Source organism: Dunckerocampus dactyliophorus, chromosome 17 (assembly GCF_027744805.1).
Source record: "Dunckerocampus dactyliophorus isolate RoL2022-P2 chromosome 17, RoL_Ddac_1.1, whole genome shotgun sequence".
In the NCBI taxonomy this organism is placed as follows: Eukaryota; Metazoa; Chordata; class Actinopteri; order Syngnathiformes; family Syngnathidae; genus Dunckerocampus; species Dunckerocampus dactyliophorus.
The window spans coordinates 20,804,014-20,823,745 of record NC_072835.1 but is presented as its reverse complement, the minus strand read 5'-3'; the positions used below and the strand labels follow the sequence as shown (position 1 = coordinate 20,823,745).

Below are 19,732 nucleotides of genomic sequence, written 5' to 3'. Positions count from 1 at the left end.
TGCTTGTTAGGAGGAAGAACAGAGACAGAAACCGAGTTGTTCATCGTTTGTCTGCGTTCTAAAACAGATCAAGCACCCACCCAAACATATAAAGAGAAAATGATTCAATTAGGCAAACAGGATGTAAGATTTGCTCTAAAACAGGCATACTTTTGGACCAGTAGGCCGTATTCAACCACGAAAGAGCTTTTATTCATCAACATATTTTTGAACAGTGTTAAATTCAAAGCACGAAGTGGTGAGGGATTACGCGAGTGAAAAAAGACAACTCAACTCCTCTCTGTATTGTCATTGGGACTCACAGCAAAAATCAATAAGTTCTTCATCCACCACAACACACTGCTAAGTTTTTGGAGGATTGCTTAAGTCTGTTTTGTGTAATCCTGCCGAATAACAAAGCAACAGACACACGGTCTCTCTCTCCTTTGCATTCTGAGGTAATGAACGGATGAATAATGCAACTCTGGTGTGACCAAAGCACATATGGCTTATCATCGTGCACTACGCGATGCAGCAGATGCTTATGTATGGATCTGTGTGTGATTCAAGAGACTGTAATACCCTCGTCACACAAACGCCACACCATTCCTCACCGGCCATGCCAGGATTCCCAAGAGGGAGACGGCGGAAGGCTTCCCGCAGTGACAGTGGCAGAGGGACGGTTCCTGACGGCAGCAGCGTCACCGTGACAAGACAGAGTTTGACATGCGCTGCAGTGACGTTTGACAAGACGGAAAACACAGAAAAACATCAAGGGAGCCCCGCCTCCTGAGCAGAGTACCGCAAAGGGACATCCGGTCCTACCCCGTGACACACTTTGACGACATAAATAGACGGAAAATTCTCAGCGGCAGTTTTAGCATTCCAGGAATGTCTTTTAATTAATGATACCAACTGTCTTCCTGCTTTTCATTTCTATTCCTAACCCACTGTCATCCCGTTTCATCTTCCCCGCTTGCTTACGCGCTCCCTCCCCCAGCTTCTTCTCGCTCAATTTCACCGGCCATCTTATACCTTGGAGCTTTTTTTTATCTTTTGTCAGCCCGAAACTCAACACCACAGAGCTGTCAAAATCTCAGGATTCCACCTTTCTTCCCAACATGGCATTCAGCTCTCATCCCGTTGTTCCCACATTCAAATCAGCCTTTCCGTTATTCCAGCATAACATTTCTTATTCCGTACGCACACCTCTCCTTTTAAGGCCATGTGTCGTCCAGTATTTCCTTCTGCTCATCTGCGTTCACTGCAAATGACTTTTCCTCCACTAATGAGGAAATACAAGCTTTATTATAGAGGATAATATAAGATTACCTTGTATTATCCCCAAAGCCCTGAAGTCAAACGGTTCTCTCAGCCAATTATCAACCATTTCAACCTTCTTTTGTGCGTGGCGTAATTTATTTAACAACCTCGCTCTGTTCAGCCGTTATATAAAAGACGTTGTCTCAATCCGGTGTGATTTCAAACTTTTAAACCGTGTTAGCACGTACGTCGTGCAGCGCTCCAAATTAGTCAACCCCGAATGTCAATTCTATTTATTTGCAAAGTTTCTGTACTTGCGGGCTGTCTGGATGTCATTCATGATCATGAGACAAGACACTTCCATCAAGGTGGCAAAGACAGGGCGACATATTCTCCTGGTAACGCAGTAAAAGGGGCAGACAATAAATAAAACCACATTTCTCCCCAAAATTCAATTTACTCCTGATGTTACTCTCACTTTACATCCAAAATTCATTGCTCGAGTTCGGGAAGGCAAACTATCTCCAAGCTCTACCCACGCACCCCCACCTCATCTCTCTCTTTATCCATCTGCCCACTTGTGTCCTCAGTTATACGTCCTCTGTGGCCGTCGCCCCAGAAACACGCATCCGTCTCTTTGTCTATTAGACTGAAGATTGGGGATGCTTTACGTATTATCCAATCCCATCCATCCATTTTCTATGCCGCTTGTCCTTACTAGCGTTACGGGGGTATGCTGGAGCCTATCCCAGCTGACTTTGGGCGGGAGGCAGGGTACACCTTGAACTGGCGACCAGCCAATGGCAGGGCACAAATAGACAGACAAACATTCACTCTCACATTCATACCGATGGACCATTTAGAGTCTCCATTTAGCCTAACATGCATGTTGTTGGAATGTGGAAGGAAGCCGGAGTACCCGGAGAAAACCCACGCACGCACGAGGAGAACATGCAAACCTCGCACGGAGATGCCCAAGCGAAGATTCGAACCCAGACCTTCCCAATCTCATGACTCTGTGACCAACATGCTAACCACTAGGCCACCATAAATATGTTTGTGACATACAAAATTCCCAACGCAACGTAGCATGATAACGTCATGTGACGATTCTGTTCGAAGTTTTGTAGACACAAACGTAACAAGGCAACGCACATAACATAGCATAACAATAATATGTCATCTTAATTACTATTCTGTTCCAATTTGTTTTAGTCACATCGCATACTGTAGCGTAACGTAACGTAACGTAACGTAACGTAACGTAACGTAACGTAACGTAACGTAACGTAACGTAACGTAACGTAACGTAACGTAACGTAATGTTACGTAACGTAATGTAACGTAACATAACGTAACGTAATGTTACGTAACGTAATGTAACGTAACGTAACGTAACATCCATCTTCCATGCCACTTATCCTTGCTAGGGTTGCAGGTATGCTGGAGCCTATCCCACCCTGGACTGGTCGCCCGCACATATAGACAAACAACCATTCACACTCACATTCATACCTATGGACAATTTAGAGTCGCCAGTTAGCCTAACATGTTTTTGGAATGTGGGAGGAAACCGGAGTACTCGGAGAAAACGCACGCACGCACGGGGAGAACATGCAAACGCCACACAGAAATGCCCAACGGAGATTTGAACCTGACTACATGGCCTGCATAGCATAGCATACCAACAAATTGTCATAATTAAAATTGTGCAAAAAAAAAAAGCATTTTTTTTTTTACTTAAATGCATACAGTTTGCACAATTTGCAAAGAAATGGATAACTGAACAAATAGTGGCGATGTTAGACTGAGGTTGCAATGGTGTTAGCTCCTTAATCCTACATGCAAGAGTCGTGTATTAACTGAGCAAAATGTCTAAAGTTACTTATAAGGTGCTACTTGCACAATATCATCTCCAAGCACTTGTTGCAGGTGGCTGAGTCGGCGTATTTTCAGATGAAGTACGACCAAACTTTCCAGCGTATGAGCCTGGGCGTCTGTGCGGCCGAAAAACTGACGTCAAGCGTAACACAGCTGACTCCGGGGACTATACTGTACCTCCTTTTTGCCTCATTGCAGTGCCGCTATCAATCTAAGTAATTAGTCCCCACACCGTGCGGTGAGAAATCTTCCACTTCTCTTCCGTCATTTCTCTCATTCATTTGGTCTGTCCACCCATCCATCCATCTTCCATTGTACGCGGTCATTCATTATTGTATACGCAGTGTAACTCCCCCACCCCCACCCGTTCTTGTCTCGCTCAGCAGGCTCGCTGTGCTGACAGAGCTGCAGGCTCTCGCCAATTATCGCGGCTAAAGTTGTGCCAACATCCATACATCTCCCAAAAGCACACACAGTATCCTTAGCTGCCACCTCCAACAACTATGTAACATCTAAACATGCTTAATATGCAAATGTCTTTACCTCCTAGCCTTCCTTTTGCTTTCCTTTTGCCTTCTTTTGCTTGAAAAGAGAAATATAGCCTTTTTGGGACAACCCATCTTCATGGTTATGTGGCCTTTTTAAGCAGCCATGCGGTGGCGGCTAAAAAGATGCACCTAAGTTTGGATTTGGACACCAACACAGTCGCTGAGAGTCAAGAGTATCTGAGTGCTACGCCAGTGAGAGATGATGTGACGCTGAGCCACGAGTTGGGAGCTGAGTGGATGATTGCTGGCCATAAAAATGCACGTATTCCAAAAACAAAAACAAATATATTTTTTTTTATTTATGTCTGGATGAAAGTGGGGGGAAAAACTTGGAGATACATGCTTTTTGCAGAACAGTGATTATACTGACGATGGTGATGCAATGACGTCTGTTGACTGGCGAGCTCCTAGTATTAATCGTTCTTAGCCTTCGATACTTTTATACACGTAACAAATGAGATGTATCTGACACTTTTATGATGTCCTCGTCCTCCATGATTAAAGTCAAGAGAGCGCTTCAAGAGCTGTTTTATTGTTGATTTAGCGCAGGGGCTTCCAAACCTTCTCAACGGAGGGCCGTGTACTGAAAAAACAGAAGGATGGGGGACCTTACATGCTTTTAAACCAACCCATGTAGAAATGCAGAGATATTTTTTTATATTTAAAGAAAAAAAACAGCCTTTTACTGGTGACAAACTATTATTAGTATGAACTATTTCTACTGATATTATACTTTTTTCCCTTTCTTCTTGTACATTTTTTTCCTGGTAATATTATGACTTTATTATTGTAATATTATCACTTTTCCCCACCTAATTTTCTTAACTTTATTCTTTGTTTTGTTTCTTTCTCATATTACAATTTTTTCTTTAAATGTTTCAACTTTATGCTATTATGTATTCCCAGTCAAATGCGCATCATACTGTGTGGTGACAAAAGGTCCGCGTTGCCAGCATCACCATGTTCCCTGTGGAACCCACTTACACCGACAAGTATAATTGAACTGATTGTTTTTCCCAAATAGAAACATAATGTGGAGACTCAACGAGAGGAGGGGTCCTCGTGTTTAAGCCGCTGGAGTGCCAACGCAGGAGGTTTTATTAAAGAAAAGGCGGGAGGGGGATGGAGAGGAGGGGACTGGGACACAATAAATGACTGACAGCGACATGGAGATAAACTGAGAGAAAGCGGAATGGAAAAGAAAAGACATGCAAGCGTGGGGAAGATTGGAGGGAGTCAAGTAAAGATAAAAAACGAGACAGAAAAATAGCGGCGCGCCAATGAGGTGCGGTAATAAAACGAGAGGAAGACAAAAGAGGTGAGGATGAGCTGCCCACGAGCAGTTCTGTCCCACATTTACAAAGTCGGCGTTAAATCATGCTCGGCGAGGCGGTGTGCATTTTCTCACATTGTGTTGCACTTTGACCTGCAACAATTCCCACTCAGCGAGGCGTGCGTGCTTAAAAAACAAGGCTGAATAGCCTGAACGGGCAATAATGTGCAATTTTATTATTTTCACAGAGCAGAGCAGCAATAAAAGCTAATGTAACGTAGCGAATGCTGGATGACACAAAGATCCTGAAAACAACAAAGTCGATTTCACATGTGAATCCTCGCAGATGGAGGGAAACTGCACTTTTTTTTCTTTTTTTTTTTTTATTTTGCCCATCATCCACAATCCTGACGATCCATAAACACACATTGTTCCTTTTCCTGAGAAAAACAGCTAAAATGAGGCAGCGAACAATGCACATCATTCCCACACCCATTTCGACTATAAAGCTCTCCACTAACACCAACAATGTTCCAATTACATAGCGTCACCCGCATATTAGAACAAAAGACAACCCCTTCAGTAGCGCTCATTCAGTAGCGCAAATTCACTTATCACGGTTGCGATAAACGAGGGATTATGGGACCGAAAAAAAACGCCTCAATGTTTCCACTTCTCAAGTAATATCTCAATATCTGAAACAGATATGAAGTGGAAATTCCAGAAAGTATTGCCTTTTCTCACTCCATGTGTCTCTCATTAGATCCTTTCAAAGGCTGGCGGGGTGACAGCCTCATTTGCATTCTGTGGTGTAAAAACAAAATACTGCAGCTTCATTAATTGCTAGAGGAGTCACGTTTGTTTGTTTAGCTTCACTGGCGATGTGAGCCGTGTTCACTGGTGAGCAGTGAGACGTCTTTTATCCAGAAATTAATGTTGAACAACCGGTGATAATTAGCATGTGACACAACTTTGTCGTCTTAGCGGGCGGAGAGAACACGACGACTCGCTCAAACGAGTGTTGCCTCACATAGGCCGTGAATGAATTTTTAAAGACGAGCAGACCGTATGGCCACTTTGTATTTTACTTGCGATACACCACAATGAGATTTTTTCCTTCAGGCTTGAGACAAAATGTGGTAATAACGCGTACGTTTGAAAGGAAAGTAGTTACAGTCCACATTCGGGTTGCACTGATGAATCCATCCATGCAAACTTTGGATGTGGGCAAGCTAGGAAAGTGGGAGAGATTTACTGTGACTTTCTGGAGGCCTTGTACGATGGAAAACTAGACATGCTAAATGGTCCTTGATAAAGCCGCCTTGTGCACAGCCAACCCCATTCCCCCTCATAGCTTGGGGACAATGAAACAACAAAGTGGGCCGGCAGGGCACAGGGGGTAGATTGGCTGTCTAGTAATCAGAAGGTCACTTGGCTAGCGGAGCGCCACAGCTCATATTGTTTGTCCTTGAGCAACTCAAATGACGAACTACTAAAGTGAGGGTTGAAAGGATGACGGTGGATGGGAAATTACTACAAATCAAAAAGGGGTTCAGTAAGGAAACTTTATTTAGGGACTGACCAATTAATTCCACCTTATTTTGGATCACAAATCCATATGTACCGTAAATCCCGGACTATAAAGCCACTCCTTTTTTCCACAGGCTTTGAACCCTGTGGCGAATTTATGGCTAAAAGAACTACAGCTCCCATGATGCTTACCGTGCAGCTCCAGGGAGTAGTGAAGTGAACGCTAATGTCACGTTTTGAAGTTTTGTGCAGCTTTTGTGTTTTGATCTGACAAATATTAAGTAAGTTTGATCAAGTGTGGAATTACTGCAGCTTCTGCTTGGACTACTTGGACCGTGACAGCTGATGAACGCCGATGGAAAACAAGTGTATCACGTCGCACTCATCAAGTTTTTTGTCTTTCTGTGTAAATATCCCATGTTTCAATGTGAATACCTGCGGCTTAGAGACAAGTGCGGCCTATATATGTACAAACATCTTTTTCTCTTGAAATTTGGTGGGTGCGGCTTATATACAGGTGCGCTAAACAGTACAGAATTTAGGGTAGGTATTTTACCACCAAAGCGGTACAGTACAGCTTGCCACAGTTAGTCTCCAGTACTTCTTGAAAAATAACAGTCCAGTACAGTACAAAATAATACAACCTGAGTTTTCAAACATTCCCGTTTCCACCAAAAAATGTGACCAAATTTTGAATTAATAACACGACGAGACGAGTGTCACATTGTACGATTAGAAATGGGAAATGTACGAGAAATGAGCCAACACTTTTGCGTACAGTGAAAAATACGTTAACCGGGGCGTACACTAACCAAAGTTCCACCGTATAACAATATTTGTTATACAGTACATACAAGTCATAAATATTTTTGTTACTTGTTTTGTAGCGTGCAATGATCACGTGATCCTACTTCTTTATGCATCTGGTGAACAGGTTTATTGACAATCTAATGGCGGCTAGACATAATATAGCAAGTCCATGTGATTTTCTGGAATAGTCAATGACTTTTTGTCGTCCCGTGGGAGTTTCTCATGCGTCGCAAATGTTTCAAACAGTGGTGGATGACTGAGGAAGCCATGGTCGTGCGCAAATTCTCATGCAGTTTTTTGTGGCGCTGCTCCAAATGTGCGATGAAGTTGGTCGTATTAAACTTCCCCGGTTCTGTGCCACCACAGGAAAGTTGTGCATGACAAGTTTTGCAACCAGCTGCAATGCTGTTTTCGGACTTAAATGAAAAACACTGCCACACGGCCCAACATCACTGCAACTCCTTGCTGAACACGCTAGCGCACGCTATTGTTGTGATCTGGTGGGCTCTGCATGCTGAAAAACTAAAACTATAATTATTCTCTATAAAATGTATTTTTGGTAATATTTTTGGGTGTCAGGAGCAGATTAACGGGATTTTATGGGCAAAAATTGCTTAGGTTTTCTTACATTGTGTTACCTTTTGAAGGAATTGAATAACAAAAACCGATGAACCACTGTGTAGAAAATGAATGAATGAGTGAAAGAATAAAACTAATATACTTAACACCTTAGAAATGCATTCAAATATTGAAACACATGTGGACTGCATTCAGATTTAAGACCAACTAGGGTTTTGGTTTTTGTTTTGGGGTTTCAAAACGACTACATTCTGCTCACGATGTCCATAACAAGGTAGTAATACTGTACAAAGGAAATCTGCAGAGCTAAAATGAGGAAGAGTCGTAGTTGTTAAAAAGAGCATTAGAGAAAACAAGAGAGGACAGGGTGCACATGGGAATGTCAGTTGACGTCGGAGGTGGGAATGTTTGGGCTCCAGGCTTAGCAGAAAGGCGAACGTATGAGAGCAGCAAAGTGCTGCAGGGCTCAGGGGAAAACCACCACTAAGCCGAGGAAAAACACATGCACTCAGTAAAAAAAAAAGTACACTTATAGATGAATAAAGACATTCGAAGTACAAAAAGCAGACAATGCAGTCACGAATCAAAAAAAAAAAAACACTCACCTTGACAGGATCCACCGCTTTCCTCAAATCCCTGCTGGCACACACACTTCCCGATGGGCACCAGCCATTCTCCCTCGGTGCTGCAATGCATCCTGGGAGGCTCATACAAAGGCAGCGAGTTGTTGACACAGCGACCCACCACCTCCACCAGCTGCGAGGCCTCTGATCCCGGGATAGTGTCGGAGAACTCGGCCAGGCTTTTCACAAGGAACGGACAGCGTTTGTAGAAAACCCGCACCGACACGAGAGCGATGCAGGCTCCCAAATCCTGAAAGGCCAAGTAGAAGCCCTTCCGAGTCAAAGGGCCTAAATCACGGACTTCCGTGTTGAGCTTCATAACCCGATCCCCGAGGTCGAGCTCTGTGAAGCTCTCGTCAGCTGCGATGGTGTCGATTTTGATGTAGCGGCTCTCCTTCATCGCCCTGTCTTCCTCCACCGTGATCCCCTCTCCGTCCCTCATCTCTCCATCTTCCATTTCATCCCCGTCTGTCTCATAGTAGTACATGTTAAAGGTCTCCTTACAGGTCCCGACGCCCCCAGGGAGGCTGTTGCAGTCTCTCAGGGTGAACTTCAGCTCTATGTAGACTCGCTGGGCTCCCTCCGTCAATATCCAGTTGGTGTGAAGCCAGTTGTTCTGGTTCTGCTCCATGACCCGACACACTTGGTAAGTGTGGATGGGGGCATAGTCTTCATCCACTTCCCCGATTTCCTCCCACTGGAGCAGACAAAAGCAGATAAACAAAGAGGACAGGTCAAAAATGGGCCAGATGCTGTAGTGTGGACACACTTTGTGATTATTGATCAAAATTGTTTCCAAAATGTTTCCATCAAGCTGTAAACGAGTTTATACAAGTTTTATATTCCGCCTCACTGAGGAAGAAGAACATCGGTAATTATCAATATTCGCTATGTCTCCCAAGCGGCAGTGTGCCAAGGAAAAGGAAAGCCATGGAAGTGAAAATAAACATAAAAAGCTCCGGCGGTGGAGACACAACCCCGAGGAACCCCGCTGATTTGAAATTCATCTAAAAAGCCCGCGTTTGCCCAGCAAAAAACGTCAACGTGGTACCTGTACAGCACTTTTCAATAGATTTTCCTCACAGCTTATCACTAGACACTCCACACAGTAGTCTGCTAGGATTCATCATTCATATTATATGCAGGTGAAGAGTGTAAGAACCATGAAAATCTCATCAAAATGAGGTATGAAGCCCAACGCCGGGCTTAACGGGCAAGAGGAAAGTATATAAAGAACTGCGGGAAGCTCAGTATGGATAGCAAAATAATCCTCATCTCTTCCACCTCGCTTCTTTCTGCTGCAACACAGTAGAGGGAGTTACTGAGTATATGTATTTATCATGAACGGGGGTGGAGTTCTTGTCAGCACTTGCAGTTGAGCTCATCTGTGTGCATTGTGCAGCAATACCGCAAAAGTTAAATAGCCTCGCCTTCCATTCATACAGTTTGTATGTAAATGATGAGACAGCAGCATTAATTCCTTCTGCAAGTCTCCCGGGATGTGGCTATTATCTGCATCACTAGCACGCTCCCATGGCTAATACAAGCACTTCATCATGTCACTGTAATATGGCCAGAGGGACCAGACTATGATCTGGTGTTATAGCTTAATAGCCCTTATTAATCATCCTTCCTGTGGCTGCTGTACACAACCTTGTGCCTTTGTCTTTGTCTCCCTCCCCTTCATGTCTCTCTGCATCTGTCTTCTTCCAACTGCCTCCCCATCTTTTGTTCGGGCGGTAATCATCCACTTTTCCAGCGATTCACACACTGGAGACCTACATTCTTGTTTTTGTGTTGACGCACACGCGTGTGCACGTCTACCTGAGAAGACAATGGGAATGGAGATTCATTTCAGTTTGACGACATTGATGACATTCTGCAGCTGCACTGTGTGCACTGTGGGCCCTCACGGTTCCCAAACATATGTGCATGTTTGTGTTTGAGTGCGTCCCAGACTGGAGCGCAGTCAGTTCCTGTGCAGACATTAAGCCTCTTACTGGTTAGATCTCACAGATCCTGCAGCCACCGCAGAGCTTCCCGCAGCTTAACACATACACACACACTCTCACACACACACCGACATGACTGTGACCACCCTGCGGAGCCACAATATTCTTCGATTACCGGCGTGAAAGGTCGTCGGAGTTGCTCTGACTCCTAAGTACTGTAAGTCATCACATATTATTTGAAGCTAACAACACCACAAGGAACAAGCTACAATTAGAGATACAACCTGCCATTAAATCTTTAATTAAGGCTTAAATTGGTGAATTAGCGCTGGGCACTAGAGCGTGGCACTCGGTGGCCAGCGAACATGGACCGATTTTACTGAATCAGTTGGTATTAGAGCTCAGTTTATAAGTGTTTTATTCAGCGTATAAGACGCACCGGTGTTTAAGCCGCACCCACACAATTTTGAGAGAAAAAATTATTTGGACATACACACATGTCCACATCAGAAAGTGGCATATCGTGGCTCGCATGAGTCCGTGAGGACCAGCTTGCCCTTTATTTGACAGGAGCCAATCACGAGCTACAAGGGAACTCACGACGAACTTATCAACCCATCGGAAATTGCAGGATGTCATTACTCAATATAACAGTCTGACTCACTGTGTCATCTCAGAAAGAACGCTAAAATCATCACACGGCAACTTAACACTACAAAGGTAAGTAAGAACTACACAAAACAAGTACCAATACGAGTTTAGAATTAAAAACAACTATTTTAATGACTTCCCATCATGCATTGCTTCCAAGGAAAGCTGTTCATTTCTTACCTACCTGTTGAGTGTTAAGTTGCTGCATGATGATTTTAGCGTTAGCCACCATGTGCCAGACTTTTAACATGACTAATGACCTCCAGCGATTTCCACGAGTTCCCTTAGAGCTCGTGATTGGAGCCTGCCAAAGAAAGCGCTAATAATAATAATAATAATTATTATTATTATTATTATTAATAATTAATAATAATGATAATAATAATAATAATTATTATTATTATTGATTGCCTCCACAGCTAAGAAAGGTTTATGATGATTTATTTTTTATTTTACTTTTTTAAGGGTCAGCAGCATCTTGAAACTGATTGTATAATTTATTGAATAATTATGAACTAATCAATAATTATTCATAAACAATACTTAACATTTATTATATTAAAATTGTTATTTAGAAATGAAGAATTACTAATAAATAATAGCAATTAAAATGAATAATAATGAACCACCTTCACTGGCCTATAAAAGCGGCACGTAACCAAAACAGTGACACAGGCTAATCCACATATTCTGTCAGCTGAGAATAAGTCACGTTATTCGTTCTACTTTTTGAAGTGGTGGGAAACTAATGAGAAGGTTCGATAACCGGAGGTTCATCCTTTCAACCTCTCTCTCACCTCTCCATCCTGCTCCACTTCCTGTCCTTATCACTTGCATGCATACACTCAAGCATCCCCGTGGGCGTCCCTCCAGCGCCTCATTAGCGCTTGTGTTTGTTTTGCTGACGATTATGTGCACGTGTGCGCGCGTGCGTGTGTGTCTGCATTTGTCACATCAGTCAGCAGACCCCCCCCCCCCCGGCTGTGCTGAATGCCCCCCTGGCACTGGGAAGCCGTCTCCAGCTTATTATTACCGCCCATTATATGCTGACCGCCATGACACCGTAATCGAACTGTCCTTCCCGCTCCTTATCCATGAAAGAAACACCCCACCTACTTTTATTCTACTCTGGCATCCAGCTGACTCGGCTCTGTCCCCGACTGGAATCATTTTGCCGCTATGTGTCCTCTCTATTACTGCTTTAATCACCTGGTCTGACACACACACAGATGCTGTTGGACCGCTGCCTTCTTTCTGATGATTTGCTCACTTTAATTACGCGCTCTTGCAGGGTTTTTTTGTAATCGCCGGACACTAGGCTTTATTACCATCAATTCTTATTGACGAATTGGTTAAATCCTACAAAGCCATTATTTTCTCAGTAAGAAAGAGGCATTCACAAACAGCAGACTTAAAAAAATTTCAGAGTGAAAAATAACTTCCCTCAGGAAATTTTAGTTTTGGATCCTGACATGGCGCCACGGAGCACCCGTGCCCAACCATTGGGCATTTTTGTGTGAATGTTAATGTGTGCATTCAGCACATTTGTCACCCGCCTGCCCTTATCTCCGGCTTTTCATGCTGAATCAGCATACACAGTCGATGAATGCCTGAATTACCGCTCCCCAGGAGAACCGCGAGAGTTTGTCGGGGAGGACGGGCAGCAGGTGAGCAGAGACAATGGGAATCTTCATGTCGGGTTTCAATGGGCAGTGATGTCTCAGCTTAGTATCTAAAAACTGAATCGAGAGCTCAGAAGAGTGAAGTGTCGCTCCCTCTCGGTACGCCAGATGGTGTCTTTGTCCAGGATGAAAACCTGCACTTGAATGTTTCATATCAACGAGCATGAGTGGCATTTCTGAACAGCAGGTGGCAACAGCGTGCGCTTGTCATTCATAAACAAAAAAGTCATCAGCAACCCCAAATTTCCTGACACTCTTACACTGCTTTTCCACTGCGTAGCACTGAACCTCCTGTACAGGAGATCACCATTTTTCACAAGGGTTATGTTCAGGGAGCATACACACTCCAGGTCTAGGCCCTAAATATGCCTCACACACGTATTAAACATATTTAATGTATAAAATGTATATGCACTCGCCCTTAATAAAAGGATCATGTAAGATGATTGATGAACAGAAGGAATCGGAGTCACGGTACAGCCTTTGGTGTGGTCTAAAGACGCTAGCAGGCTAAAGAAGGCGTTTCGCCGAGCTGCGTCTGCATCATCCACACTGCTTGCCTTTCGTAATTCTACTACCGACTTATGATCATATATTAACTTGTGTTCACCTCACCGCAAGTTCTGAAGCCGGATTGACAGTCAGAACCGGAGCTTCCGTAGCCAAACAGCATACGCTGTAACTACTGTACATTCAAGGACTGCTGAAGAAGTGGTGTTTTCTCAACGCTTGATGAAAACGCAGAATCGGGGAAGCATAAAGCCGTGAGAATGGTGGGCTTTCTGACAGTAGCACATGTATGCTGTGAATTTCACCCATGCTATCGCGTGTGTAGCCATTATTGCCGACGCATGCTGAATGAGACGTGTTTTCTGTGGAAAAATTGGCCTATTTTTGGAGAAAACAGCACGCCAAATCAGCGGATTTGCCACGAATGCTGATTTGCGAATGTGCGGAGATTCACTGGATTTACTTCTTCACTCTTTCACGGTTTCAAAGAAATATATTAATAAATCATTGGTGTTTCATGGTTGAATACCGCCTATGGTTAGTCAAAAATGTGCATATTATATATCCTTTTTGCCGGAATTAAGCATTTTCAAAGCATTCATATGGCTAAATGAAGTAAAAATACAAATATAAGGCATTGAGAAGACGCATTCAAAGACGTTGTGATGATACATACTTGTAGTACTCTACGCTGGTCACTAGGTGTCAGTAACGTTACATTGATAAGACAAGAGCCACCCCAGAACCTCTCCCAATGCCTACCGCCTCTTCTTTGCTCTTTGTTCCACATTTTTGCTGCTGTTTTTTCAACTTTCTTCTTATATAATCTTGGGAAATTTTCTACTCGTAATCTTATGATTTTATTCCGATCGTTTCCCCAACTTAATTTTCCACAAATTGGTACTTTATTTTGTTATATTTTTAGAATGTGCCGCGGGCCAATAAAAAAACAAAAACAGCCGCCAGCTGCAAATGGGCCCCGGGCTGCACTTTGGCCGCCCCTGCCCTAGGAGGTGGCAGGCATGTGCGCAGTAATTCTATCGCCTACTTGTTGTCTGGCTGGCATGATGTTTTCCGTGTTTTTTGCAGGGGATCATTTCTCCATTTCTGCACTAATCGTTGAACCTGACAAGCACACGCCGACTCCCCTAATATATCGTGTTGTCAATCTTTGAGTTGAAATCGATCGGGGAGAAAAATGAAAATCAATAAAAAGGGGGATTTGGTATTCAAATCATCTACCCCCGAGGAAAGCACAGCGAGGCAGTTCAAATTCCAGGCATGCATCAAGCCTCATCAGATACGTGAAGTGTGAATATCGTGAGCCGGTCGAGAGCCGTTTGGTTTCCTCCAATCTCACGCCAGCTGTCAGCTGTCATGTGAGCTTCCACCTTTGATTCCTAACGTCCAAAAACTTTCATCAGTCAGCTTTTGTCAAGACTCTCGATGAGTCCAGTAGATATGGTCCAGATAAGGGATGAAAACGGGCCTGGAATTTGGTAGAATGACAGCCGGTAATGGAGAGCGGTGACATGGATGGAGCGGACCGAAAACTAATCCTTATTGTGACATCCATCCCTTTTATGCTGCCCTCCTTCCAGATGTTTCTTTATTCCTTTCTAGCTTGAAGATGCAGCAGATAAAAGCCTCTATGAAATGGCATGCGAGCAGCAGCTCAGCCAATCTACCATCACGACACAATATGGCAGACATAATGGAGGGGGCATGGTCCCGACGGGACAAAGAACCATTTAGAGTGTTCTTGCCAAGACTTGCTTCCCGCTCTGGCCTAGCTTGCAAATATTTTCATGTTGACTTCCATCCGTATCCATCTTGTGTTCATTTACTTTTTTCTGTATGAGAGTAGTAGAAAAGTTTAACCACAGGAAAAAAAAACACCTTAAAGTATGTAAAAAGGAGTTTCCTGATATTTTGGTTTCATGTTTGAATGTGCATAACGACCAATCAGTCCATTATAATAGACTTCAAATTCCGTTTGAATGTGCTTATTAATTCCACCATGAAAACTGGCTGCAGTACTGGCTGCAACCAGCAGAGGCGCTCTCGACTCATTTTTGTGGTTGAAAGAAGAGGAACATGACGTCAATGGGGTTGGGCATCGAGCATCGATGGGAACCAGGACTAACATTCTGATTCTCCTGGAATGGTTCATTTTTTTTAATTTCCATGCTTACGTTCGGTGATCGACCAGCCCACCGACCAGCAAAAATGGTGGCATAACACCAACGGAGAAGAAGTGGATTGCCCATGTACTTGACGTGCTATGCCGGACTTCTTCCAACCAGTCAGGTAAGTAAAACGACAAATTACGTCGATCTTAAGCAAACATTGAAGCAGCAAACAAATTATACTTCATACAGCGAATATGGTGGCCAACTCAAATATCCCGCTAACGTGAGGCCGTGTACTTTTTCAGAAGACACACGACCTGACGTTAACGCTAGCTTTAGCCAAAAAGTTGACCAGATCCCGCGATAAGTCTTATTCCACTTTCTGTGGTGAAGCTAATGTCACGTTGGCAGTTGGATATTCGGCTCCGTGGGAACAGCTGTGGTTCCCTCTCAGTGTGGCCGGATTGCTCTGTCATGGTGCGGGGAACTCGCACGGGAAGTGTCGCTCGCTCTAATCGCTGGTTGTTTATACAAGGGACCGTCAATAAATTATTTAATAAATTTGTAATTTTATGAGAATAATGTTGAATGTTGAGAATAAAGCTGAAATTGTTTAAAAAATGTTTTTTTTAAATCATAATATTATTAGAATAAAGTTAAAATATTATGAGAAAAAAGTCATAACGAAAAGAGCATTTACAAGAAGAAAGTTGGAAAATTAAAAAAAATTATATTAACAAGAAAAAAAGTCACAATTTGACAAAAAATAAACTCGTAATATTATAAGCAAAAATGTCATTTTAGTAGCATAGAGTCGAAATATTCTTTTTTTTTTAAGTTGGAATATTATGACAAACAAAAAACAAAATAAAGTTGTAACTTTAAAAAAACTTTAGAATATTATGGGAATACGTTCATAATATTACAGGAAGAAAATTTACAAATATTAAAGAAGAAGAAATGTGAAATATTTGGAGAATGAAAAGAAAAATAACAGCAAAAATGGGAGAAAAAAAAAGAGCAAAGGCCCAAGTTGCCCTTCATTCCTTTCATTTTTCACTATGAGGCCTTTGCTGGAAAAAGTTTGGACGCCCCGAAAGCACGTATCGCTCTTCTCAACAAGCAGCGAGTCCTGCTGTGCTGCCTTCCCCCGTCTAAAAGCACTCACAGGCTGCTCCATCTTGCATGTGACATTAAAAAACCCCACAAAAAAACAAAAAAAAAAAGTAAAAAAAAACAAACAAACAAAAAAAAACAAACAACAAAAAAAAACACAAATTATCCAAAATATGCACATATGACATACATATACGCAACATAAGTATATATACCTAGTATATAAAGTAAATATATATACTGTATATAAAGTAAAAAAACATATATATATTTTTTTGTCTGTCCCACGGATTCCATAAAAATGACATGCACATGCGTCAGTTATGCTAATTATACGATGATGTCATCCAGCACCACCCCCACCCGCCACAGACTGAAGTCCTGAAAGTTTCGAAGTTTAGAAGATTCCAAAGACAGATTCTCCAACATGGAAACCGAAGCAAAGTTTGCACACCAGTTTTATTTCATGAAATAAGACTTTTGTTGTTGTTTACTTCCTTAACGATGCCTTTCATGTGCTCCTTGAAGCACACGGTGGGGAACACAGACAGGGGACGAGGAAGGCTCGGGAGATTAAAAAAAAAGATAAGCAGATGGCAAAAATGAGGCAAGCCGTGGAAGAAGCCAATGTAAAAGACAGCAGCGTGGATAGAAGATCGGAGGAGGAGGAGGAGAATGAAACAAACCATCTGGAATATGTGACCAAAAAGCCTCCATAACATCTTATTTAGCCATACATGATTGCTGCTGCCAAATGTGTGTGCGTGTTTGAGCGTGCGCTAATAGAGGATGCTGCAGATTGGGCTCCATTGTATAAACAGCTTCCACAATAAGAATTCCAACAGCTAACAACAGTAATTCCTGTTATTTATCTCCCCCCCACACAAGTCATTTTAACATGAGACAATACGTTAAATGGAAAACAAATACTGCCTTGCAATGAATGGAACAAACAAACAAGTTAATATGTGACTTAGTTGGAGTTATAATGGGCTCCTTTATTTGGCACCGTCTCGTCTGAATGCGGTCATTTACACAATTGCATAAAAGCACGCAGAATAATGACGCTCAATTAAAATGGTGGTGGGTAGGGCTGCATTTTTAGCGCCATCTCCTCCATCTACATACAAAGCAGCCCGGCAGGAGCCGTGATTACAACACAAAGAGCTGAGAAATCACGGTGGTCAGCGCTACTGGCTCGACGTGCAAAGCTGAGCACTCGGCCGTGTGCGAGATTCTTCCTTAAGGATTAAATGGATCTTTGTCATCTTGGAGATTTAGATTTTTCTCAAGAAGAGTAGCGAATTTGCCCCGTAAGAGAGCGACTGACGTAACAGTATGACATTATTGTGGCGCGCGGTGTTGTACGACTACATTGCATCATAATTAACATATTTTCGTATACTTCGATTTAGCAGCAAGAGAAACAAAACGTTAGACACACCTCGCAGTCCGACACAGTGGCGTTGTGCACCCCTGCAAACGACAACAACAAACTTATTGTTCAATAATGACCTCTCTTTTGGTCTACCGAAACTGCATTACTACCTGGCTTTGATACTTTTGATTTCATTGACATTTATTTTAATAAGTGGAGTACACAGTGGAGCCTCGGTTAGCGCCCTGTACGCCCCGGTTAGCGTGTTTTTCTTTTAACGTAAAAAACGGAGGCAAAATTTTGCCCAAATTTTTTATACGTTTTTGCGTATATTTTGCGGTGAGCACACAATGCGGTGCGTGTCTTCTTGTGTTTAAGTCATTTAGAGGAGATAAATAAAAGTGTTAAAACTGGCTAACAAATGGCACACGGTTCCTGTCATGTTGTTGTCAGTTACACTGACCAACAGCACCTCTGCTGGTTGAAGCCAAGTAGTGCACTCCATTTCGCCCCAGTTATTTCAAAACACCACTATGATCGGATCATCAACTAGTGGATTATTACGCCCAGCATAAGAGATGCATACTTGGTGGGAGTTCGGAGTGCGACTGTGAACTGCTTTCTTATTGGTATATGAGTTCTGGAATACATTTTAAACACCGTTTATTTCTCAGTGACTATTTTCCCAACTGTAACAAGTCATTTTTAATTAGCCCGACTCTTGAGAATACTTTAGAAATGGAAATCCAATTCCTGGCTTAAAAATGATATATTCCATAGTGACTTTCAATCGTTTATTCATGAATTCAATCTAGCCTCAGGAGTTCCTGGAAGCTTAAATGACCTTGAAAATTCCTGAAACAAAACCTGCTTTATTGGAAGGTATAGCTGTCAGTCCTTATAGCTACTCCCACCCCCCTCCCAGGCTTGAATTCCTTATTTTTAGTGAATGAACGAGTTTCATGAACACTCACCCCATTTTTCGGGTATGCCACCCATCCAAGGTCACCCATCACAGAGCGAGAATCCAGCAAGTTAACTGCAAGACAAAAGTAACAGTCAGTCAGTAACGACTTGGCAATCCATAAAAAGTACAAGATGTTAGTACGGTCGTGCCTCGCCACTTTGTGCTTCCAATTTCGCAGCTTCACTCGGTTTTTCACATAAAATCAATTAGTAAATCCCGCTGTTTGGGGGTTGAATAGGAATGTTATCAGTCGTGCTGCCAGTAATGCCAGACTTGCTTGCCGGAACAACAGCCTTTTATTGCAGGTTTGAATTACCTATTTGAATAATTAACAGGCACAATAATACCTACTAAAAATCCCTAATAAAAACAAGGACTACTGTTACTTATGCAAAGCTGAAACTCAACCCTGAATCCCAGTCGTCACTTCCTGTCTGCCCGTCACTCAGTTCCCCTATCGAACACATTTACAGCAGCACACGAGCTCGAGTCTTATTTATGCCTGATTTATCTTATCGTATTATGTCAACTGCATTGGCTAATAGAAGAGTAAAGGTGACTATAGAGGTGTTATTTCATATCTCGAGAGTTCTAATGATGTTAAAAACCATATTTAGAAGGTCGTAAACAGGTTTTCTATGCTCAAACTACGGAAATGTTCAATTTCTAAGAATGGAATCCTACTTTGTGGAAATTAATTTATTCGGGTCGGGTCTGGAAACAAGGGATTACTGTACAGTCAAATGGCAAATGTTGATTTTAACACGCCCCAGTTTTTGTACGGTTGGTTTTGGTCGAAGATTTTCCCTTGATTCTCATGTCAGATCCCGAGGCGTCCCCGGGCCAGTTGAGAGACAT

The 19,732-nt window shown here is 42.6% G+C and overlaps 1 protein-coding gene across 1 annotated transcript in view; it reads right to left on the bottom strand.

Moving 5' to 3' along the window:
- LOC129169658 (ephrin type-A receptor 5) overlaps positions 1-19,732 on the bottom strand; it is an 87,182-nt gene that overhangs the window by 56,085 nt on the left and 11,365 nt on the right. Inside the window, exons 2-3 of the mRNA XM_054756241.1 lie at positions 18,882-18,946; positions 8,469-9,183 (exon numbers count right to left, since the gene is read on the bottom strand). Coding sequence (XP_054612216.1) covers positions 8,469-9,183; positions 18,882-18,946 — 780 coding nt within the window. The remainder of the gene's footprint in view (positions 1-8,468; positions 9,184-18,881; positions 18,947-19,732) is intronic.